At 29.0% G+C, this 25,842-nt stretch overlaps 1 protein-coding gene and 1 pseudogene across 1 annotated transcript; one reads left to right on the top strand and one right to left on the bottom strand.

Moving 5' to 3' along the window:
- Positions 1-4,672: 4,672 nt before the first annotated feature.
- Positions 4,673-5,899, bottom strand: LOC111304074 (ethylene-responsive transcription factor SHINE 2-like). The gene is made up of 2 exons (XM_022900592.2): positions 5,687-5,899; positions 4,673-5,517 (listed from the first exon to the last, which is right to left on the bottom strand). Exons 1-2 carry the CDS (start codon positions 5,764-5,766, stop codon positions 4,998-5,000), a joined length of 600 nt encoding a protein of 199 aa, XP_022756327.1. The 5' UTR covers positions 5,767-5,899; the 3' UTR covers positions 4,673-4,997.
- A 13,166-nt stretch (positions 5,900-19,065) lies between these two features.
- Positions 19,066-19,739, top strand: LOC149515376 (phospholipase D alpha 1 pseudogene; annotated as a pseudogene).
- The last annotated feature ends 6,103 nt before the right edge of the window (positions 19,740-25,842 follow it).

The following is a 25,842-nucleotide window of genomic DNA, read 5'->3' as shown; positions in this document are numbered from 1 at the left end:
GAATTGTAGAGCTATCTTCGTGCCATTGTTAGGCTAATTCAAAGATTCAATCCCTAGTCTGGTCCTAAAGAAAGGTCCTATAAGTTAGTAATAAATTTAATTCTGTGGTTACTATGAAACGACTGGTTTTGCCTGGATAAAAGTCTAAATGTACATTACAACCTGCCACAATTAATGATCATCGTTTCACACATAGGGCTAATTAATAATCTAAGGGAGTGTGCACCAAAAAACAAATTCTAAGGCATGGTATATAGATTAGAAAATTCTACTAACTGATAATACTGTAATTTTTATAGTAAAAAAAAAGTACATAAATTTGGTCGACCTTTTTGCTCAACGTTGAAGATTCTGTCTTCTTTAAAAGTGCTAACATAAACTATTTTTTTTTTTTTTGAAAGGGCTAGTCTATTTCTGAAATCCAAAAGTTCTGCAGCAACCAGGGTGAAAGGATTGGAAGTTGACTGAAGGGACAACTTAGATAGGAAGTGGGCCAAATTGTGTAAATTGAAAATAATTCTTCAATCTACCAATTTATTACATATCAACAGTGCTATCTTATTCTGTTTTTCTCTCTTTTATTTATTTTAATTAATAAAGCGGAGTTTAGAAGTTGTAGAAAACTTTGCTCAAAGGAAGTAGAAGAAAAAAAAAAGACCAATGCATGACATGACAAGTTTTACTTTATTCTTTCCTTTTTTTTAAGGCACTATAATAGTACTAGTGCAACAATGAAAATGAATAAGGTGGTACAAATGTCACGTAACTAAAAAAAAAATTTTGAATCTTATATCAAACATAAAAAAAAATTATTAGGGTATAAAATGGTTCATATTATTTTTATTTTGTGAGACATTTTTTTGTAGTTCAAAATAGTGAGATCACGAGGGTCAGAGTGAATAATACCTCATAAGGGTGTGAATCTTAGTAGGTAGGTTGATCTGGAACATCAAATGAGTGGATGTTCGGGTTTCGAAATCGCGTAGATTCGAAGCTTAAGTCTCGACCTGTGACAAGTGATATCAGAGTCAACCTTAAATCGTTTGATCCACGTCAAATACTTCGAAAGAGGTAGACAGGATGATCAATCTCCGTGACGAGGACGTCATCTTATGAGACGTCTTTTATAAAATAAAATCGTGAGATCAAAAAAATCAGAGCGAACAATATCTTACAAGGGTGTGAACTGTGACAGATAGATTAATCCGAAATCTCAAATGAATAGATGTCTGAATATTAAAATCGTACGAATTTAAAACTTAAATATCGATCCGTAATACAATGACTAAAAATTGAAATAAGAACACAAAAAAATGTTACATAAATGTCATCAATGGGCATTCACTTTAAACAGGAAAAATCGAAGCGAATTTCACCCTACGAGAAAAAAGCAATTATTATACACCAAGAAGTTATTGAGGCCCCCACGTTGCCTGAGCAAATTAGCAATGGGTAAAGATCCACGTCTAGATTTGAGGTCAGCTATAACAGTTTCTAAAGACATGTTTAATGAACAATTGATCAATTATTTCGATCGCTATGCATTTAGGATAGCCTAGCCAAGGCCAAGGGTCCATATCCCATTACTACAACCGCACAATGATCGACAGGAATTGGCAAGGCATCGTCATCGATCATCAATTAAAATTCAACAAATTAAAAAAAACAATGGAAACAAAGATATCAACATCACATGCTTAAAAGCAATGCACCAAATTAACCAATACGTCGAAACCCTTCTCTATTTGTTATTAATAACATCACAAGATATCTCACTCCCATTGTACGAATTGCAGTAACTCTCATCCAACTGCTCTGAGAGCTTCCCTTCCCACATTTCAACTATTTTTTCTTTTTTTTCAACTTTTTTGGGAGTGGGTGGGTACTGTTGGACTTAATTATACATTATAAATTTAGTTTTATTGTTCTTACACTCAAAGAAATATATATATATATTATTTTTTTCATCATCGCGCAATATATAGAATTCTTATCATGCTTATCCATGCACCAGCAACTTTTTTTTTTTAAATCACTATATACTTTTTTTTATACATAAAAAATCACTATATACTTAATTAACCAAAAGGTCCTTAATGCTTAAGGCAAATGCCTCATTCACCAATGTGGTGAACGGTGAATTTTTTTTTTTTTTAATGAGAATGTGCAGTGAAAGTTAATAATGCTTTTGGTTTGTTTTATAATAGTTTCAATGTTACAATCGATGAGCATATATATATATATATATAATTTTTATGTTTATTCAGGCATTTGAGAAGATGTCTTCCCACATGGTTTGCTGTCTTTACATGATCGGCTATAATATTTAAGTAGGGTTCCAATTTCAAATGCTCTAATCGTCTTTAAGTATCTTTTATCTTAAATGGAAAGCATATTTCACTTTCATTAGCCAATATTTGTTAACATCTTTTTCCTCTTTCATTGCTGGGTGAACGATGTGTTTGTCTTAATCAACATCTTAAATTGTTGTTGCCCTTTGCATTGCCTGTTCTATCTATTTTCTTGTTGAGACATTTGGATAGCGATAGGAAAGGGAAATAAAAGTTTAAATCTTAAAACATCATTCTCAATTGAAAGAGAAATTATCACTTAAACAAATCTCAATCACTTTTCTATAAACGCTTGTTAATTAGTTTATTAAATATTATGTACGTATCTTTCAACATATCCCCATTCAATAATTGCGTAAATTTTGTGCTAAAATTATTCATTCCCGAAAATTGAACAGCGAAACTTTTCCTTCAAATTTTGGATGTCATCAACGACCAATGCCTTAATTGGATGCCCAATAAATAACTCTCAAATCACTTTGTCATCTACATAAACTTATGGCGGTTTCTTTAATTACTAATAAAGTAAGCTTGGGAAACTTGAGTGAAAGATACGAATTTCAGTTTATCTGCATATGGTCATGATATAGAGATAAGAAAGGGGAAAAGAAAAGTTGGATTGGACTTGAGGGACCTTGTTGTTTAATATATATGACAGACATCTATCAGCAGCAAATATGTAGGGCACATGGAGAATTTGACTTCACATGTATATAACTTATTTGAAGTGGAGTAGTTTAAGAACTTATTTTCCAATATTTTCCACTTTTGAATTTATTTGTTAATGTATAGTGCTTTTTTCATTTTTTTTATAAGTATAGTATTTTTTTTTTTAACAAAAGATTGCATGCATGAGAAGAGATTGTAAGTGTATAAATTTAAATTTTAAATTTACTTTTTAAAGATGATAGTATAAAAAATTAAATTAAATTATGGGTTAAATGTATAATACTTTTTACCATGTAATTACCCCTATTATATTTTATTTAATTTTTTGCAATTTAAAAAAGCCAAATGGCAATTGGCCCTTAACCTAGCGCTTTGATTATCTCTTTCCATTGTCTTTTCTTTACCTATTTCGTTTTATTCTAATTTTTCATTATGTTGATATCTAATTTTAAAAATGGCATCATGAATTTATTTATCTATTTATTTTATTGTAATATGATATAAATTAATTGTTTTATATTAAAAAATTGAATTCAATTATTAAAATTAAAAATTTAACATTTGACGAAACTGCAACTACATGACGGTTGACAATGTAATATGAATTTACTAGGCAGTCTCTCTGGTTCTGTTTTTGAGATACCTTACGAGGGGTAAGGGGTGGATGTGATTAGCTTTCTCGCGTAAGGAACTCTATCCCTCTTACCAACTTCCTTCTTCTCGAGCCTAAAGCTGATCATCAAGTCAGTCCACCTAACAATAGCCTGGCTGTGCCCGACTATGCAAAATAAGAATCAGAGAAAGACGTCCCACTGTTTCTACTCTGCTCTACCCGTGCCCGTAGATCGGTCAGTCGGGCTATAAGTCGCTGACAGATGAGGGAAGATGAGCCTAAAACCAATCGAAACCCATAGAAAAGGCCCTCTCACTCTCAAAGTCTTTTTTCTTTTAATTGCAAAAATAAGAAAGCATGACATGGTAAAAAAATATTATGATTTGGCAAATAAGTTTAAAAGCACAGTATATCTTGAATTAAGTTTCAAAAATTATTATAGCTTGATAAAAAAACCCAGGAAATATATTATTAATTAGTTAAGGAAGAGATAAACAATATCTCAAGATTAAATATGTAGAAGCGTCCATTATTCACCAAAAACTAAGAAAAAAAGGGTATAGCAGCCCCTTTAATTATTCTTCCTAAATGGACAAATCAGATAGCAACTGATCTTTTATATATTGTCCTTCTATAGTATAGGAAAAAAAAAGAAAAAGAAATCTTGAATTATAGATTAATTAATACTACTATTTAATAGATAAATCATCAAATCACAAGATGGTTTTTTTTTTTTTAAAGGGGCCTGTGACTTTGAATAGAAGATGTGATTGTAAATATTGAGATTTGAATCTCATTTTTATTGAATGTTATCATTTAAGAATAATTATATAAACTAATTGATTTAAACTTTGAGTTCATGACCATATGCTTTATACTCCCGTGTGACATACAAATTTCATACTTATAATTAACAAATCGTACATACGTATGTATTATAAATGATTTATGCAAGCTTAGCATCTCCTAATTTTACCATGGAAATCAAATTTATTTTTGGTAGCAAGCTTTCTCTAATTTAGAACCAAAGATAATAATAATGAGGAAGAAGGATTGTCTTTCCAATGTACCAAACATATGGCTAATTCACGCTCCAGAAACAGGACCTTTCTCCAGGCTTATAGAATCTAACAGATAACTGACACTAAAGCTTGGATTAATAGGTTAAACAGTTATATAGGTGCTGATATACATTTGTTTTCATATGGTAAATTTCACAATTACCAGGTAATATACTGCATTTTGTTCCAATTTTACATGTGAGGATGGCAGATGAATGATTTATCACCAGGAAAGGTAAAATGAAACAGATTTGAGTAGTTTTGCAGAGGATGTACAAGCAATTCTAAGGATACATGTCTTTTCTAAACTCCTCCTGAGGTTGAAGTCACAGGACAATTCCAATTGAGTAATTCTTCTATCATCTGCATTGCAATCCTGTCCTCTTCTCCCATTACACTTGCAGCTTCAATCTGATCATCAGCCATAGGCGACGTCCCTGATGACAATGCTGATCCATCTTCCAATGCTGGAGTAATCTTCTTATTCCCGAGCTGAACCCTCATGACCCAATTGGAGCTTGAACGAGTGCCTGCTCGTTTTTGCCATACTCCAATATGAGCATTATCAGAGTCAAGCCTCAGGCAAGTCAGAGAAGGAGATTGGTCTTTGCAACACTTTCTGAGCTTAGCATTCAGAAGCTCAGAGAGGGCCTTGGGAGGCAATGGAGAGTCATCATCACGAGCATTTGTCTCACCAGGGTGAGTCTTTGCTGCAGGAAAATTGGTCTTGGCATTTTGTCCATTCATCAAGATGGCAGCCTGGTCATATGCTCTTGCCGCAGCCTCAGCTGTCTCAAATGTGCCTAGCCATACCCTTCTCTTCCTGTACATCAAATACAGTTGATATCAGAGTATGCGACCAGGCTTATATATATATATATATATAAACACACATTCATACATATAGGTAATTAATGTTATTTTAAAAAAGAGAGAGGGAGTTTTTATATATAGAAAAGAAGCCGTGTGATAATGTGAGTGGGTGGGCTTACAGTAAAGGATGGCGAATTTCAGATACCCAAGAGCCCCACTGACGCTGCCGGACACCTCTGAATTTCTTTGTTTGTACCATGTTTCCTGGGGAGAAAGACTTAAGAGAGCTGCAGAGATCATAAATATGGAAGCGGTGAAGTGCAGTTTTAAGAGGGAAAAAGGAAGGTGGGCTTTGTGCCGTATGAGAAGGAAATTATATGAGCTGTCGGTGGATTGAATGGAAAGTCCAAGTAATTAGCACTTGTTGCAATAAAGATTTCACCTACACAGCCATGATAGAACTGGGTTCGCAACCACAAAGAATAAATGTATAACATGTACGTTGACAATCCTCATCACTTCTAAATAAAAAGGTAGTAGTAGTGTTCACTAGCTTGGTCATCCAATTAATTGTGTTTGAAAAGGAAAAAAAAAAAAAAAAGAAGAAAGAAAAACAACGGTGTCATCAACAACAATTTCAGTCTCTTTTTTTTTTTTTGAAAAATGAAAAGTTTCTATACCTTTGACATGAGTCTGTACGCTGGAGTGGTTAAATTTTGAGTTGACAAATTGATTTTTTGTGTAACTCATTTTTCTTAATATGCTTTCAGTTAAGCTTTTCTTTTGCATGGAACTGTCTGCAGCATAATTGTCATAGCATTGAAGATTAATCCTGAATTTCTTCCTGGGATGCAATTCTTTTTCTTATATCTATGTTTTTAAAATAATTCAATCCAATCCCAATACTTTAATTTTTTTATTTATTTTTAAACTACTGTCTTTTCCTAAAAAATAAAAAAAAAAAAATACTGGCAAAGCTTTTAAGGTGAAACAAAATTATGGGAAGCTATTCCATATATTTCTGCTTCCGTTCTAGTCCAAGAATTGTTTGAAAGAGATGAAACTGTGTAATTGCGGTTAAAGGTTAGTTCAGTTGGAGGAAGAATGTGAATCACAGGAGCAGGGTTGTGAACAGGTAAATTATTTTATGCGGGGCAAGCTTTGGGCCAGTCAATTAATTATTAGGTGTGCTCAGGTTTTGGACTGGCACGGGTATTTCCAACTTTTGGGTTGGCATATTAATAAGAATCTAATTTGTTAGTTGATTGCCGAGCGGACTATGTGATTTCTGGCAAAAAGTCATTTCCGACTAACGGTAAAGATTGAAGGAACACTAGGTTAGCAATCTTCGGTTTCTTGGCTGGCTATTACTATTATAACCAGCAGCGAGGGCCTGGAAATTAGACTGACAGGGCTGGTCTCTGAGGGTCTTGGGTCATAAAAACTCTGGACTTCTCAACAACAGAATGACAGACGCAGAATTGAACACGTAGAATTTTTAACTTTTTTGAGGGATAAAACGAGAGAGCAAGGGCTCAAAACAGAAGTTAACTAGTTTGAAATTTGAATCAAGCTCCAAGACAATCATCATATCTTTGAAAATAAACTCTATTGTCTTATTTCATGTTTTATCCTCCCATGCCATTACATGAAAATTTAATTTCAAATGCTTAGTATCAGTTGCTAACCAAATCGTATAAAACTTGGCCTATTGACAAATTGCTATATTACAATCATAAAATTGGAATAATTATTCTAATTTTTTTCAGGTTTTCTATTTTAATTGAGTTGATTTTGGATTTAAAAAAGTGGGGTTGTCGACATTATATATATATATATATATATAAGATTTTAAAATGTCATTGAAAGAACTCACATGGTTAGTGATTTTAAAATGTCATTTCAATGTTAATTTTAAAGTTATTCAATTATTTAGGTGGTAAACCATTAATTGTAATCATCAACCTATCTAACATATGTAGGGTCTAGAGCGTTCCCATTGGGGGAAATTTATGGCTAATAACTTATTAAAATTAACCTTTGAATGTGAATAATGAAGACCAAAAAAAGAGTCAAAGTTATTCAATTATGCTGCGCCGCGGCAGCAAAGCAGTTAAAATAGTAAAATGATTTATTTTTTTCCCCTAGAAATTGGAGGGCTTTGCTATTATTTAGGGTTGATTTGGATTCTATAGTGTCAGCGCGATGGAATCCAATATTTTTTTACTCTCAACTGTTTCGTAAATGCATTTAACTAGCATTTCATTGTTGTATTTGAAGATTTTCAATTGCACTGCTATTTCAATTGGAGATTGGAGGAAAAAATGTTTAATAGTTCATTGATACCCAAACACAGTGGATTATTTTAATATAAAATTGAAAGGTGGGAACATTTTTAATTATAACAGTTAACTATTTTTTATGGGACAATTAATTTTTATATGAAATTTCACCACCATCATTTTATTTACATTCAAATATATTTTTATTATTGACTCTAATTTTATTATTACAATAATTAATATTATTATCAATGTTATTTTCTATTTTATCAGATTCTATTCAAATATATTATTAGAGAGTAGGTTAATTGCGTATCCGAGAACCCCATCGGTCAATAAGTGAGGGCTGTGCATCTTAATTGTTAGTGGGGTTGATATTTGGATTAGATGCCACTTGTCAGCTCTTAGGTACAGCAAATTTATTGCGAAACTAATGTGGTTGTCGATTATTTTGGCCGACTCTACAATTTCAACCATGCGTTTGCAATCACTTCGTCACAAACTCGGTCTTTGGATGAAGAATTATTTCAAGCACCATGTTTGGATGAAATAATTGACTTTTCAAACTCACAGTCCAATGAGCATATTGATTTTAGGAAAAGACAAGAAAAAATAAAAAAAAGGTTAAGTTTTGCTTTGTAGTTGGTGGACAAAATTTAACAGGATGAAAAGGGCTATAGTATTTGGTAAAAAAAGCGAAGAAAAAATTAGAAAGATAAAACACTTCTATACTACTATACATTAAAAGAAGCACATTAATGTCAAGTAAAATGATTATAATATAATTAATTAATTATAATTTAGAATTAAATGAAGTCTTATATGGAATATAGATTTATTGTAAATGAAAAATCTTTACATAATTTTTATTTTGATTAAACAATTATAGCTTTACAGTCAAAAAATTTTTAGGTGATATGCTCCATCTATTAAAAGAATCTCAATAGTTTACGGATAAACAACGGTCCATTTTTTTTAGTTTTATTGGGCTTTGGGTGTGAGGTAGAGGTGAAAAAAATTTTAAAAAAATAAAAAATTGATTTGAAATAGTAATATTTAGTTTAAAATTTTTTTTATTCAGATCAATTTAAATTTAAATATAAATGTATATATTATATTTGAATTGAATTTTTAATTGAAAAATGATAAATCGAAAATTTAAATCGAATCGAATTATATTATTTTATTAGCTTTATGTATATTTTAAATTTTTATAAAATAAAATAATTATTTTAGATTTAAACTTATTTAAAAACTTATGAACCGAAATGAATTAATAAAATTTAATTCAAATTAAATTGATTTTAAAGAAAAATCAGTTCAAATTTAAATCAAATTTAAAAAATTTATAATAATAATTATTTAAAAAATAAATTAAATTCGATTTAATTTGAATCATTATTATCATTTACTTTTGATGTGAGGAATGCGACATTTTATTTTTTGGGTTTCTTTTGTTTCCAAGGGATTGACTTTTAGTTTGCAAAATTAATCCATACTACCCTCTATTAAAAGAATCTTTAACAGTTTAGGGATTGACTTCTGTCTACTATTTTTTCAGGTTTTATTGAGTTTTGTGTGTGAAGAATGTGGTATGTTATTTTTTGGGCTTCTGGCTTAAATGCAATTGACTCTTGACCTTCAAAACAAGTCCAAATAATTTTTACTTGGGAATATATAATTAATTTTATAAAAAATTTGAATTAAAATAGCAAGATAAATTCTATAATTTTAAAAAATAGTCTACAATTAAAATGACAACATAATCATAGAAAAAAAATAAACAATTTACAAAAATAAATCTACAATTTAAAAATTTTAAAAAAATTTCATTGAATCTAGATATCAAAGACTATATACATACATACATACATACATACATACATACATACATACATATATATATATATATAGGTTATGAGAAAGTGATGATTTTATAATTAAATTGCCAAAAAAATGATGGGAGAAAAAAGGAAAATTTGTGAAAAGGTAAGACCTAATATGAATCTTTATGGGGCTTTGCAAATTTGGATCAAATGTAATAATAATTTATATATTTTTAATTATTTTTATAGCTTTGTATATATATTTTCTAATTTTTTGCATGTATTAAATTTATTAAATTACTTTACAAAATAAAAATAAAATAATTAATTGAATAAATTAAATATTATTATTTTAATTTTTAAAATAATTATCTTTGCTTTATTATTACTATTATTATAGTAAACATTGTTATTCTTAATATTATTTAATTTAAAATTATTTTCTATAAGTATTTAAAAAAACCCACATATAGCGAGGCATCACTTTAGTTAAATTGAAAATATATTGAAGAGAAAATGAGTGATGTATGTCTTACATATTTATAAAATTATTTTACATTGTTTAGATTTTATCCAAATATCTTAATTTATAAAAAGATATAATGACATATAATATTTGCTTGACATTGTAGCAAAACATGGTGTATTTGCTTATCACCCAAAATATAAGAAAATTGGGTTAACACATTTGTGCTTTGTCAATGACTTATTGATATTTACTAAAAACAATACAAACGCCATTATTGGAATCAACGAGGTGTTGCAAGTGTTCTACTACTATTCTGGATTGTAGCTTAATTTTGAGAAAAGTGGGTTGTATTCATCAAGAGTGAGTAAGGAAGAGATTCATGCACTTTAGCAAGCTACAGGGTTTAAGATAGGCATACTACTAGTAAGGTATCTAAGAGTACCTTTGGTAACAAGAAAGGCTAACAGAGACATATTATGCTTCATTATTAAAAAAGATTACTGCAAGAATTAAAGGGTGGGCTATTAAGCATTTATCCCATGCTAGAAGGTTGCAACTAATCAAGTCATTGCTGTTTACTTTATAGAATTAGTGGTGCATACATTTTGTATTACCAAAGTATTTGATCAAGAAGATTAATTAACAATGCTTAAGGTTTTTCTGAAAAGGGAAACAAGGATAAGCTAGAGGAGTTAAGTTAGTTGAGAGACCATCTGTTATCCAAAATCTTAAGGTGGGTGTAGATACTTAATTTTGGTTATTAATATTTTATTTTTATAAATTTCTCTAAAATTGAGGACAAATCAAAACAGGTGATAAAATGGTTTTAGTGAAGGTTATTTTATGGAACAATTATTCATAAAACAACTGTCATAAAAAAATTATTCACGGAATAACTTCTTCACGGAATAGCTGTTTTCAAAACAACTTTATCAAAAAACAACACTGACACCTTTACTGAAAACTCTTTCACTAAAAGTTGTTTTACTAAGAGTTATTCCATAAAAAATGCTTCACCAAATGTTACTTCACTGAATGAAAAAGTGAAAATAACCTTGAAATATGGTAAAGTTCTTAGGTTAATTCCATTATTAGGATGTTTTAAAGTGGTTGACTTGGTGGATCAGATATGGAGATAGTTGAGAGATTTCCTCTTAACTTTTTCTTGAAATATGATTACTTTTTCCTTTCTTTCAAAACAACTATTGAACTTCTATATTCACTGTGTCTATCACCAAAAAGCTAATTACACTTTCATTAAACAATACATTAATACTTTTTGTAACGGTCAATTCTCTCATTATTCACCATTATTCCCATTTAATACTCAAGATATGTAACTCATATTCTTGAAACCTATAAATAGGAGTTTTCACAATTCATAAGGGACTTTTGAAACTTTTGATAAATTTACTCAATTTTTTCTTCCTAAATCTTTTTCTCGGTCTCATCCTCTTCTCTACTCAATCTTGCTTTGCCACCCACTATCACTTGCTATTGCATGAAAACCCTTAGAGTCTGCTCTAATCTTCCTCTTTATTATCTCTCAACACATCCTGTTTTACTTGTTTGCAATGCTTCCTCACCTCAATAAAGAACTTGTTTACATTTTGGCGATTTCATTTAGGATGAGCAATTGCAATAAGTATAACTTCGCTAGAGACATGATATGAGCAACTTTGCTAGATATGAAAAATCTTAATGCCATAAGAATACTCAATGGTGGAATAATAATTTGGTTAGAATGTTTATTCTTTTATATTAAAAGTTTAATTAGTTACACATATTTTAATCTTCACATTTTACTAATTTTCAACTAACTAAGCATTTTTTTACTATTATTATTTAGTGCATACATGTTTAAAAATTTCAATTAATTGATAAAAAGCTTAATGTGAGAGAAATGAAAAGCCAACAAATGTCTATTCTAATGCATGCACCTTTATCAAATATTACAAAAGTGATGAAAATGTTTACCTTTCTATAACTTTAAAAAACTAGTCATTACCCTAAATTGTGTTGAGAGTTTTTTTTAATTGTACATATAATTAATCTTCAAAATTCAAATTGAGATATGAAGCTGTTATGGCTGCTATGTTGAATCCATTTTTATTGGCCGTAATTTAACATTTCCTACTTTGAATTAAATTAATCTTCTTGGTACTAAGTTGAGAAAAAAATTATCTGCTTAATAAATAATGAAGTTTGATCTCTTTCTTTTTGGGTTGAGAATTCACCTTCCTAGTATAAAATTGAGAATCATTCATTAGTCGTAATTTTATCACTAATTCTTTGGCGATTACTTTATTGTTGATACTTGCTATCAAACGAACCTCCTTAGTACTAAGTTGATAATTATCTCCAAATTGAAAATTGTTCTTTAGCTGTAGCTATGTCGCTCATTCTTTGGCCACAATTTTATTATTTATACTTGCTAATGAGTTCCTTTGATACCAAGTTGAGAATTATCCCTCTCTTATGAATTGAAAATATGATTATTGGCCATAATTTTATTGCTTATTTTTTGGCCTCAATCTCTTAAATACTATGAAGTAAATCATTTTGATAACTTTTGGTTGTAGCTTTATCACTTTTATTTAGATTGAACATTTCATTTTGTATCGGGTTGAAAAGATATCTCCCTAATATGAAACAAAGAGTTCTCCTTAGCCACATACACAATTATATTAATGTTAATATCATACACCTTACCTATTTCATAAGTGGATATATTATAATTATAATGCAATGCTAATATTATTAATACTTTTTTAACATCAAAGTTGAAAAAGCTTACAAGTGCCACATTATACACATTATTATATCACATATTTTTTATATGCTAATAAAGTCCCTTGTTATGAAAATAATATGTATATGAAACGTTTAAAACTCTTTGGAATATAGTGGAGCAAAAATGTATAGTGCATACATATGATGATACAAATTTGAAAGAATAGTTAATTCTAAACTTGAAAGTTTTCCTTAAAAAAAAATCTTCTTAAAGAGAGCTAAGCATATTAAATTTTATTATTTCATTTAGTTTATGTACAAAGTTTTTCCAATAAATGCTTTATGGCCTTGCACTATTTTTATCACTACCAAATATAAAATATTTCAAAAAAGAAAATTAATTTTTGTAGTCTTGTATCACTCTCATTTATAAGCTTTTCTTTAAATAAAAAGTTAGATGTTATGGTCATTTGAGTCTCTTCTATAACTTTTTTATGTAAAAAAAAAAATTTATGCTACTCTTGTACAAGTTCTTCTTGAAATTCAGTTGATTATTAAGCTATTTTATGCTATTACATTACCCTTATAGACATAAACTAAAAAAAAAAAAGTTGATGATTGAAATATTTTACATTACTTTCTTATTGTCACAATTTGACTCTTATAAACAAGTTCTTCCAAAAAAAAAAAACCCAAAAATGACAATTGAAATATCTTTCATACTTTTTTTTTGGTGTAAAACATCTTATGCAACATCTCAAGAAATGTAGTATTATTACTCTAAAAGATATTTCCCTCACACTTGATACTTGTGTATCATTTGAAGAATTTTTTTAAAGAAAACTTACCTCTTGTGTTACTTTGACAAATGATTCTAAAAAATATTTCTTATTCAATATCTTAAAATGTCTTATATATGTAATTTTTAAGAATTGCTTCTTTCATATTCGCACACAACATCACAAAAAAATCATTTTCAAAAAACACTTTCCTATTCATTTTATTTCATAAATGAAATATTTCTTAAGAAAAGCATCCCATGTATTATTCTAAAAGCTTTTATGATAAGAAATTTTTCATAAATCATCCCAATGAAATATTTTTCAAGTGCCACTCTAAAAAGCATTTCTCACTTTTTTTTTTCGATGTATTTTAGTGATAGCTTAATAAGTATTTCCTATGTATTTTTTTAAAAGTTATTTCTTATTATTCATAAGAATGATCAAAATATTCATGTGTATTTTTAAAAGATGCTTATCATGAAACATTTCTCATTACCTATCATTTAAAAAAAAAAAAAACTCTCATTCATACTTCCATATTGAAATGCTTTTTTACATCTAAATGATGATTCCTAAAAACAAATTTGTCATATGTTGTTCCAAAAAGTAGTTTTGCTCATAACTTTTGAAAAGTACATCTCACACACTCTTACAAAGAATAATGTTTCCTACATTTCAATGGGTAATTGTCAAGAAACATATCTTGTTTACTTATATAATTGAAATAAAATCTACATGTTTGTTACCTAGCATTCTTTAAAAAAAAAAAAAAATTCAACATGCTACTTCAAAAGCTACTTTTTATGCATTCTCTAAAATGTATTTTTAAAAAAATTATGATGTACTTGTATGTTTTTCTTAAAAGAACCCCTTCTATATTGTTTCAATAAGTGTTTTTTAACATTCAAAAAAATATTTTTCTTTAAAAAGTATTCATTGAGCACACTTCTAAAAAGTGTTTTCCATAAGAAATTTTCATTCCTCATTCTTTAAAAAGTGATTTTCATACATTACTCTACGAAGCTCTTCTCATTATAAAAAAAAATCCCAAACTGTTAGCATATTATCTTAAGAAATAGTTCATGAGTAGAATTATTTTTTTTTTAAAAAATGTGATTCAATTTGTAAGGTGCCTTTTAGCTATCTTGATTTCTTTTTTTTTTTTAGAAAAACTATGCTCTTTGCTTGTTCTCCTAAACAATACTTAATTTATTTTACAATATTTGTTCTCCTATTCTTTTAGAGAAGTATTCTCATGACTTATTCTTCTATTTTTAAAGGAAACATTCCTATTAATTGTTCTCCTATTTTTTAGGGAAATATCTTTATTACTTATTCTACTATTTTTAAGAAAATATCTTCATTACTTATTCTCATATTTTCTTAAAGGAAACATTCATTACTTGTTCTTTTATTTTTTTCAAGAAATATTTATATAACTTATTCTCTTATTTTTTTAAAGAAACACTCTTATTACTTATTTTTCTATTTTTTTAGGGAAGCACTTGTATTACTTGTTCTCTTATTTTTCTTAAGGGAAACACTTTTATCATTGATTTTCTTATTTTTTAGGAAAATATTCTTTTACCTGTTCCTTTTAATAATATTCTTATTTTTTATGGAAACACTCTCATCACCTATTCCTTTTACTAATTTTCCTATTTTTTAGGAAAACACTTTCTTATCGAGTCCTTTTAATAATTTTCTTATTTTTAAGGAAACTCTTTCATCATCTATTCCTTTTGATAATTTTTCCACGAAAACACTCCTTTACTTATTCCTTTTAATAATTTTCTCTTTTTTTTTTTTTTGAGAAACATTCTTAGTACTTATTCCTTTTAATAACTTTTCTATTTCTTTAGAGAAACATTGTCATTACATATTCCTTTTAATAATTATACTATTTTTTAAGAAAATGCTTTCATCAACGACGTTTTAATAACTCATATATTTCTTTTGGAAACAATTGTTTAACAAGTAATTCTTTGATTTATAACATTAAAATTTATTTGTTTTATACATGAAACATCTTTTTATCTTTATCAAAGAAATTCCATACAATGGGTAATGAACTCACTTATACGTAATGTGCAGTCAAAATATATATATTTTTGAATGAGGCATACATTATTGATCCTTTACTTTTCATTAGCTAGTGCATGAAAACTTTTTATATTAAAAATTCTCATGTAGGGGGCAAATTTATATCATTCGTCTTTAATTATAAGAATAAATATATCTTATATTTTAATTTTACTCTTTTATTGTACTAGTGTATGAGAACTTGTTATTCTAAGAATTTTCATACAGGGGGCAAAATATAGATACTTGATTTTGGTTACTAATATTTGATTCTATTAAATTTCTCTAAAGTTGTTAAAGTTGAAAATAAATCAAAATAGGTGATAAGGTTGTTTAAATGAAAGTTATTTTATAAAACAATTATTCATGGAACAACTCTTTCATAGAATTATTGTTTATGGAACAACTATTTAAGAAACAACTCCTTTACAAAACAACACTTTTATGGAACAGTTGTTCTCGAACAACTTTCTCAAGAAACAACACCAATACCTTTATTGAAAACTCTTTCATTAAAAGTTGCTTTAGTAAGAGTTATTCTACAAAAGATGCTTCACCAACTGAAGAGGTGAAAATAACCCTAGAATATGACTAGATTCTTAGGTTAATTCCACTATTGGAATATTTTGAAGAGCTTGGCTTGGTGGATCAGATATGGAGAGAGTTTAAAGGTTTTCTCTTAACTTTTTCTTGAAATATGAGTGTTTTTTTTCCTTTCTTTTAGAACAAATAGTGAACTTTTATATTCATTATGTTTATCACTAATAAGCTAATTACACTCTTATTAAACAATACATTAGTATTTTTTATAATGGTTAATTCTCTTATTATTCACCATTATTCCCAATCAATACTTAAGATATGTAAGTTTTATTCTTGAAACCTATAAATAGGAGTTTTTACAATTCATGAGGGACTTTTGAGATTTTTGACAAATTTACTCAATTTTTTCTATAATTCTTTCTTTTTAAATCCTTTTCTTAGCCTCATTCTCTTTCTTACATAGTATTGTTTCACCACCTACTACCACCTATCACTGCTTTCAAAACCTTAGGGTCTGCTCCAATATTCCTTTCCGCCATCTCCTGACACATTCTGTTTTACTTGTTTGTAATACTTTCTCACCTTTATAAAGAACTCATTTACAGTGAGCTAGGACACAAGAACTCTTTGGTTTGGAATAAGGTTTGCTTATTGAAAAATATATGATCTATATTATCAAAAGTTAGATTAATATAAATAGCTTAGATTAGAGCATATGTGTTGAAAAAAAAAGTATATGGTAGGTACCACCACAGTAGGATAGTAGTTGACGCTAGAGAAAATTGCTTTAGCTAAGGCATACAACTTAACAATTTCTTAAATGGGATAATAAAGTTAAGGTGTGATTGTTTCTTAGGAATTGTTAATTGATAGCAATGGTATGGAATATGATAGAACCTAAACAGTGGAAGGTTGAATAGCATAAGCTTATATGGTTTTAGTATCATATACAAAAATACTCTTTGATACATGGATGGCTATTCTAAATAGGCTTTTAACAAGGGATAGATTGAGAGAATGTGGAGTAGAAGTGGAGGAACAATGTTGTTTATGCCAGCAGGGAAAAGAATCCAAGGATCACTTGTATTTTGAATGTGAGTTTACAAAAATAGTCTGGTAAAGAATAATAAATAAGTGTAGGATAAGAAGAAAAATAAAGGAATGGACTATAAAACTCGAGTGAGTAAGATGAGAGGGAAAACATCAATCTTAATCATATTGCACTTTGCTTGGAGTGCTTGCATTTATCAAATATGGAGAGAAATTAATTACAAGTTGTATAAGAATAAAGAACAGATAGCTGAACAAGTGTTTGGTTAGGTCAAGAAAGTTGTTAAGAATAGGTTAGATAACCTGCATTCGGTTGCTTCTAACCAAGTGAATAAAGGAATTAGGTGCTGCTTCGAACATTAGTACTTATGTACTAAATGTAAATGTAGATAATAAGGGTTGATTAGTTGTATTGGATGTGATTGCATTGTTATAGAATTTTGCTATCTTGGATAAATAAAATTTAGCTTATGCAAAAAAAATGGTATATAATATTATCATTTTTATTTTTTAACTTTATTGAATAATGTATGAAAAGACTTATGTTTGTTTTTTTTCTACCAAAGCACATCTATAGAATCCATTAAAAAACATGTTTGCATCTTTCTGTTTTATTCTTCTTTTAATATTCATTTTTTGTTCATTTTTCTATTCATCTTATCAAATAAAGCCTAGAGTCAAAATGTTATTCCTTGATTTTATTTGAGCAAGATCCATCATAGTTGTAATTGGTTGTTACAACACATCCTTTAACTTGCTTATTTTTGGTTCATGGTACTTAAATTGAAAATTTCCTTTTTTTCTTTACACAATTATGCATGAATTATTTTCAAGGAAACACATTTACTGAAGATTCTCCCAAGTTATTTCTATTCTTAATACTATTTCAAATAATAAGGTACCTACTGAATTTTATGGTTTTCTCTTAAAATTTGTAAATTATGATGCAAATTATTGATTCAAAACTGTATGCAATAGTTGATCTTAAAGAAAGTAAGGGTTACATGGTCCTAAATGGAATAAAACCTTCAGCATCTATTATGGACTATACATTTCATCTTAAATATCATATTTATAGTTAAATTTGATAACCCTATCGGAGCAACAATCATGGAAAAGGGGTTATAGTGGATAGATGGGTCAATATCTTGGATGAAAGCCATGATCCCATTCATGAAGATTTTAAAATCCATGTTCATTGTAGTTCTTTAATGTTATGTAAGATACAAATTGGAGTCAGGGGATTAGAAATGCTGTATTTGAGGGAGTTCATTATACTTTCTTTAGTCAACAAAAAGGTTGCAAGCAAGGTTACTTTATACCAAGATACTCATGTGCAAGATGATTTTCCATTGCTCTAATTGCCTAGATACGGGCATTATGAACCTTATAGATGAATGCAATTAATAATGTAAAACACTTTATATATATAATTGGGTGGTTTTATGTAATAGATATAACCTGAAACTTTATCTTGTTTAGTTACCTCCTTAAACACTTTATCTTTGATGGAAAGGATCCCTGAAGGAAAAAACTAGAAGGTAACCTGAAACTTGGAGAATTACTTAAAAAAAAAAAAGACTAACGAAGGTGTCATAATTCTGATGCTTTTCTAGGAATGATAGAACATTTAACATCAATAAACCGCTGATTACTTCTAGGATATGAAGTGCATTATATTCTGTCCCCAATTCTCCATGTAATCCTGATAATGGAAAAAGCATTATTCAAGGCTTTGAAATTGCTTCCATGTTTAGTCACCATAAAAAAATAGTAGTTATTGATAGCGAAATGTTAGGCAAGTGGGCCATTTTAGTTTTATTAGCTACATTTATCAGATCATCCTCTGTTCAAGACTTTAGGCATAATCTATTATAAAGAATTCCATTAGCCAAAATTTACAGGCCCTTCAATTAAGAAAGATAGTCTAAGGAAACCCAGGCATGATATCCATTTCAAGTTAGAAAGTCTAATTGCATGGGACGTCTAGTATAATGTTGAGCAAACATGACAAAAGCAAGTTAACATTGATATCTTGATTCAACTAAGCAAGCTTAATTAAATCATGATTCAACCATCACCAGTTACATCATCAAAAGACCCTAAAATATGGAATGTTCAGTCATTCAGATCCATTGATGATGAGGCTACTGTTGACTTTCCTGAAGGACCTAAGATACAACTAAATTTGGTATTATCAGTGGAAAAGACACAACCATTAATAAGCATCCAAAATGCTTATATCAATGCTATCCAATAGGCAAAGAATTTTATCTATATTGAAAATTAGTGTATTATTTACTTGGAAGCTCATTTGGCTCGAAATCGCGGGATATCAAGGTCGAAGACATTGGTGCTTTGCACCTCTAACAAAGGAGCTCTGGTTGAAGATTGTAAGTAAAATTGAAGTTAGGTAACGGTTTAATGTCTACATTGTAATCCTAATGAGGCCAGAGTATTCCTGAGAGTGAATTTGTTTAAGTAATTTAAATTAGAAAATGAAAACAATGGAGATAATGTAATATGATGTTACTCAAGCTCTTAAAAAAAAAGGGATTGAATGTAAATCCTAGAGACTATTTGACATTTTTCTACCTTGAGAGCTGTTGAAGAATGATCCAAAATTTAGTTCACGTTTAGGCTCAACATTTTGGTTCTTAGGATATAGTTAGGAGTTAGTTATTGTACGTGATTGGGTGATTCTTAATATTCAACTACTATTTCTTCACTTTTTCCATTATTTGTTATTTGTTCTATTTTTATGCTTCACATTCTCTAGTTGGTTGAGTTTTTTACTTGTGTTAATTATCATGCAAGCCTATTAAAAAGTTATTAAATTTAATAGAAATAGTGCAATTTATGTGTAATTACCTAAAATTGGTTCTTTTTTTTTTTTTTTACCTTAGTGAGTTAATTTAAGAAAACCTACCTCCTTTCCCCATAAATTTTTGGTATCAGAGCTTTAAGATCCTTATCAATTTTTATATTCGTTAAATTATCAACGATGCCAGTTAATGGAAGTTTAAATGTAGCTTAACCTCTCATTCTTGTGTTTGACAAAAAATGTTACGACTTATAAGGCATCAAGACAAAGACTCTCTTCAAATCTAAAGAGTTTTGGGATTTTGTAAAGATTGGATACGATGAGAATGATAACGAAGAAGGACAGCTGAATGATAATAAGAAAAAAGATTCCAACGCCATATTTATCATTCAGTAGAAATTTCATGAGATAGTTTTCTTTAGGATTGTAACAGCCAACACTTGAAAGAAAGCTTGAGAAACCTTGCAAAAAGAGTTTCAAGGCTCTTCAAAAGTTATTATTATGAAACTCCAAACTCTTCAGCATGAGTTTGAAACTTTGATGATGACAAGTAAGGAAGTAGTGCAAGATTTTCTTTCTAAAGTAATTTTTACTTTTACTCATTTAAAATCTTATGGTGATAAGATTATTGACGAGACTACTATTTTTAAACTCTTATGAAGCTTAACTCCAAAATTTGATCATATAGTTGATACAATGAAGACTTCAAGGATCTATCTTTTTTTTAATAAACTAATAGGTTTTTTGCAAGCTTATGAGGTAAGGTTGAACAAATCAGAAGAAGAGACTAATGAGATGGCATTTCAAATAAAAAAGGAAAAAACTAGAAAAAAAGTGCTCGTTGGCAGAAAACATGGTAGAAGAGGCTTTCGTGGAAGAAGACCATGGAAGAAGACATGGCAGAGATAGAGCAAAAGGCCATTTTGATGAACAAGAGAGAGACAATTTGTTGGTGAGCAAAAAAAGAATATGAATGCTGTTTAGTGCTATAATTATAAGAAATTTAGGCATGTAAAGGCAAATTGTTGTAACCAAGTGAGTTATGTAGAGGAAGAAAGTAAAGAAAGTAAGTTATTCATTACCTATTTTCCTACTAATGAAGTTTCAAATGATGTTTGGTTTGTGGATAGTGGGTGCTTAAACCATATGACCCCTAATAGATCATTGTCATGAGTCACAAAAGTTACAAGTATTGGGGATAATAAACAGATACAAGTTGAAGAAAAATGTACCGTTACAGTAGAGATAAGCAATGGTAAAATAAAATTACTTTATGATGTCTTCTTTATTCCTAATTTGGCACATAGTTTATCGAATGTTGGATAACTAATGGCTAATGGATGTGCAATTGTGTTTAAAAATAAAATATGTGTGACTAAAGATAAATTTCAGTAACCTATAGTGAATGTGCATATGACAAAAAACAAGATATTTTCACTTAAAATTTATAATGTGGAAAAGCAAGGTCTTATTGTTAACAGGAAGGTTGAATCAAAATTATGGCATCTGCAATATGTACATCTCAATATCAAAGGCTTGCAATTACTAAGTAAGAAATGTATGGTTCTTAGATTACCTTAAATTGGATCTCTTGATTATATGAAGGGTGTATTTATGATAAACAAGCAAGAAAGTCATTTTTAAGTGGACAGTCATGGAGAGCCTTTGAATGCCTTGAATTGATATATGCCAATCTATGTGGGCCTATGAGAACTATATTAGTTAGTGGGAGTAAGTATTTTTTGCTCTTTACTAATGATTATAGTCAAATGAGTTGAGTTTATTTTCCAACCAACAAGTCAAAGACTTTTGAGAGTTTCAAAAAATTTAAGGCTCTAGTGGAGAAATAAATTAGAGCTTTCATAAAGACTCTTCGCACTAATTAAGGAAGAGAATTTTTATCCAATGAGTTTAACCTTTTTTGTGATAAAGATGACATTCACAAGAAATTGATTGCACTTTACACTTTAGAGCAAAATGGTGTAGTTGAAATAAAGAATCTAAAAACGACTAAAAGCATATTGCAAGTGAGAGGACTACCGAATCATTTTTGGGCTGAAGCTGTGGCAACTGTTGTTTACTTGCTAAATCTTTCTCCTACAAAGCAATTCTTAAGTAGACACCTTATGAAGCTTGAAAAGGTACAAGGTCGACGTTAAGCGACTTTAGGATTTTTGGTTACGTTGCATATCTTTGGTTAACTTTTAGGTTAATCACAAACTTGAGGAGAAATATGAAAAATGCATTTTGATGGGATATTGCACTCAATTCAAAGCATATCATCTCTATTAATGACAAGGTGATTATTAGCAGAAATGACAAGGTGATTATTTACAAAAATATGGTTTTTGACAAAGATACAAGTTTAGAGTAAAATGGCATAAATAAGACAACTCAAATTATGATTTCAAGTGAAAGTGAAAATCTAAGTGAGAATGCAGTAAATAAAGGTGTTGAATCAACCACCACAAATTAGTTCTTATTCATTGGCTTCCTCATCGCACTCTTTACCTCCAACATCATGACATAGTAGTTCACCTTCTTTAGAAAAATTATCAGATAAAACACCTCTAAGAAAGTTTAGATCTTTGAAAGATTTTATGAAACTAGCCAATTTACTCTCCTTGTTTTAGATCTTACAACTTTTGAAGAAGCAACAAACTAATAAGAATGATAGAATGTAATGCAAGAAGAGATGATGGTAATCTAGAAGAATGAAACATGAAAGATGATCAAGAATCTAATTTGCCTAAAATGGGTGTTCAAAATGAAGTACCATGCTGATGGAACCATATAAAAGTTTAAAGCCCAGTTAATGATGAAAGGATACTTGCAGCAACAAGGTATTGATTTCAAAGAAACTTTTTCTCTGGTTGCTCAATTTGAAACTATGAGAATTATTTTAACCTTGTTTGTGCAATTTCATTACCTTTTTATCAATTTGATATCAAGTTTGTCTTTTTAAATAGAGATTTGAAAGAAGAGGTGTATGTTAGTCAACCTGAAGGGTTCATGATCAAAGGTAAGGAGACCAAGGTGTACAAGCTAAAAAAGGCACTTTATGGGCTAAAGCAAGCACCACGATTTTGGTGTAATAAGCTTGATAGCTATTTTTGTCACAATGATTTCACAATAAGTGAGAATGAGCCTACTCTTTATGTGAAGAAGTGATGAATAGATGATTTTATAATTGTTTACCTTTATGTTAATGATATTATATGGGCTCAAGTGATTTTTGTGTTGTTAAATTTAAATCTAACATGATAAAAGAATTTGAGATGTCAGACATGGGTTTGTTGTATTATCTTTTGAGGCTTAGGGTAAAGTAAAGTTTGGATGGAATTTTCATTTCACAAAGGATATATGCAATGGATCTACTCAGAAGATTTAATTTGCTCAATTGCAATCCAATTGCCATACCCATGAACATGAATAAAAAGTTACAACTTGAAGTTGGTTCAGAAAAGGTTGATGCAAAGACTTTTAGAAGCTTAGTAGGAGGTTTGATTTATTTGACCCATACTAGACCAAATATTGCATTTTTTGTTGGTATAATCTCTAGGTTTATGCAAAATCACACAAAACATCATCTTGGAGTGGCAAAAAGAGTCTTACGCTATATTACTGAAACTATTGATTTTAGGATTTGGTATTAACAAATTACAAACTTCAGATTATATAGATTTACAGATAGTGATTAGACAAGTTCATTGGATGATAGAAAGAGTACTTCAACAAATGTTTTCACTTTTAGATTAGGTGCCATCATATGGAGTTCAAAAAAACAAGCTATAACAGCTTCAACATCATCAGAAGCTATGTAGTAGCAACTTCAGCAACTTGTCAAGCATTTTAGATCAGAAGACTTCTAACAGATCTTTATTAGGTTCCAAATAAAGTAGCTAAACTTTTTTGTGACAACAAGTCAACAATTGCTATAACAAAAGATCTAGCATTTCATGGGAGAACAAAGCACATTGACATTCGCTTTCATTGTATTCATGACTTAGTTGCAAATGGCATAATCAAAATGGAACATTGTGGAATGACGAGCAGCTAGTAGATCTTATCTTAAAAGCGCTTTCAAGATAGAAATTTTTTTACTTCAAGTTACCTATTGGAGTATATGATGATTTTAAATCAAGAGGAGTGTTGAAGAGTGATCCAAAATTTAGTTCTGGGTTTTAGGATATAGTTGGTGTAGGCACCAATTTTCTTTTATTATTATTATTATTATTCTTTAAAACAAAAGGAAAAAAAGTCAAAAGAAAAAGTTAAAAAAAATCTTTGATTTCAACTTTAGCAGTCGAAATCAAGCTGCCAGAGTGATCTAAATTTTTTCTTGACACTGCCTAACTTAGCAGCATAAAATTCGATGACTAAAAGTCACTAGATAAACACAAATTTTCCACAAAACAAGATCTCAGAAGATCTGAGGTTTTGAATCCAAAGAGCTTTATAAATGAGCTAAGTTCTACAAAAATAGAGGGAGGGAAAGAACAAAAAAAAAGGGAGCACAAAATTTAAAAAAAACAGCAAAGATAAAAAAAAAATTTCCCAAGAATGAAATTCTCGATCTAGGAAGTTGTAGATTTTTTTTGAAAAATTCAGGTTTGAAAAAGTGTTTAGAAAGTAAAAAGATCAATGAGGGAATTTTTAGGAATTTTTGAAAATTTTTTTGGGTCGTCGAAAACTGAAAAAGTTTGAATTTTTCAACACCGAAATCTGGGATCTTTCAATTTTCGGGTGTCGTTGAAATTTTTGACCACCGATACACGACGGTGACCGATCGAAAACTGGGTATCCACTGTGACCGGCAAGGGGTTCTGAGATTTTAGAGAGAGGAGCTCTGTGGTAGAGAAAGAAGAGAAAGAAAAAAAAAAAACTAAAACAAGCGTTTTATAGGCCATCCAAAACAACGCCGTTTTGGGCGTTCGAACCAAACTTGGCTTGCGCAGGATCCGCATGTCGACCTGACCCATTTCGCAGGATTTTTTTTTCTTTTTATTTTTCGTTTTGATTTTGATTTTGATTTTTTTTATGTTGATTTTTATATTTTTTTATGTTAATTTTTTTATGATATTTTTATTATTATTATTGTTATTTTATATTATTACTAATAATAATTTTTTTTAGAAACAAATAAATAAATAAAATAAAAATAAAACTGATATAAAATAAAGACCTAAAGAAATATAAATAAAAAATTTTATAATAACAGTTACTTAAAGGAAATAAAATTTTATTACAAACAAAAATATTATTAAAATTTCATCAAAGTGTTATGATATTTTTTTAAAAAAATAATTTTTGCTAAGTAAATAATAATAAAATAAAAATAAATTGTTTAGATGAATCTTCTAAATGTAATTTTTAAAGAAAGCTAAAAGAGTTTAGTTTTCTTTAATTATTGCAAGTAAAAATAATTTTTTTAGATTTCACCATGGAGTTGGGATAATCCAAATGATTTTCACTAAAATAAAGATTGATTTAAAAAATGTAAAACAGTAATAAAAAATGAAATTAATAATATTTGATATTTTGAATTTTTATAAAAAAAATAAAAAATTGAAAGAGTTCAATTTTTTTAATACAAGCAAAATATAAATATTTAGATTCTCCGGTGAGTCGGGATAATCTAAATTTTTTATAATAAAAATAATTAATAAATAATAAAAAGTTTTTTTAAATAATCATAATAAAAATTAATTAATAAATTCTTTTATTTATAAAAAAATAATTTT

The sequence above is a fragment of the Durio zibethinus genome, chromosome 13 (genome assembly GCF_047325235.1).
Source record: "Durio zibethinus cultivar Kanyao isolate XHJ-2024 chromosome 13, ASM4732523v1, whole genome shotgun sequence".
NCBI classification, from domain to species: Eukaryota; Viridiplantae; Streptophyta; class Magnoliopsida; order Malvales; family Malvaceae; genus Durio; species Durio zibethinus.
Note: the sequence above shows the minus strand (reverse complement) of the source record. Positions and strands in the feature narration are given on the sequence as shown.

What these genes read in the sequence shown, in the direction of transcription:
- LOC111304074 (XM_022900592.2), bottom strand. Translation starts at nt 5,766, where the DNA reads ATGGTACAAACAAAGAAATTCAGAGGTGTCCGGCAGCGTCAGTGGGGC. An exon ending in GAAATTCGCCATCCTTTACT is followed by an intron (nt 5,518 to 5,686) that starts GTAAGCCCACCC and finishes TTTGATGTACAG; the next exon opens with GAAGAGAAGGGTATGGCTAG.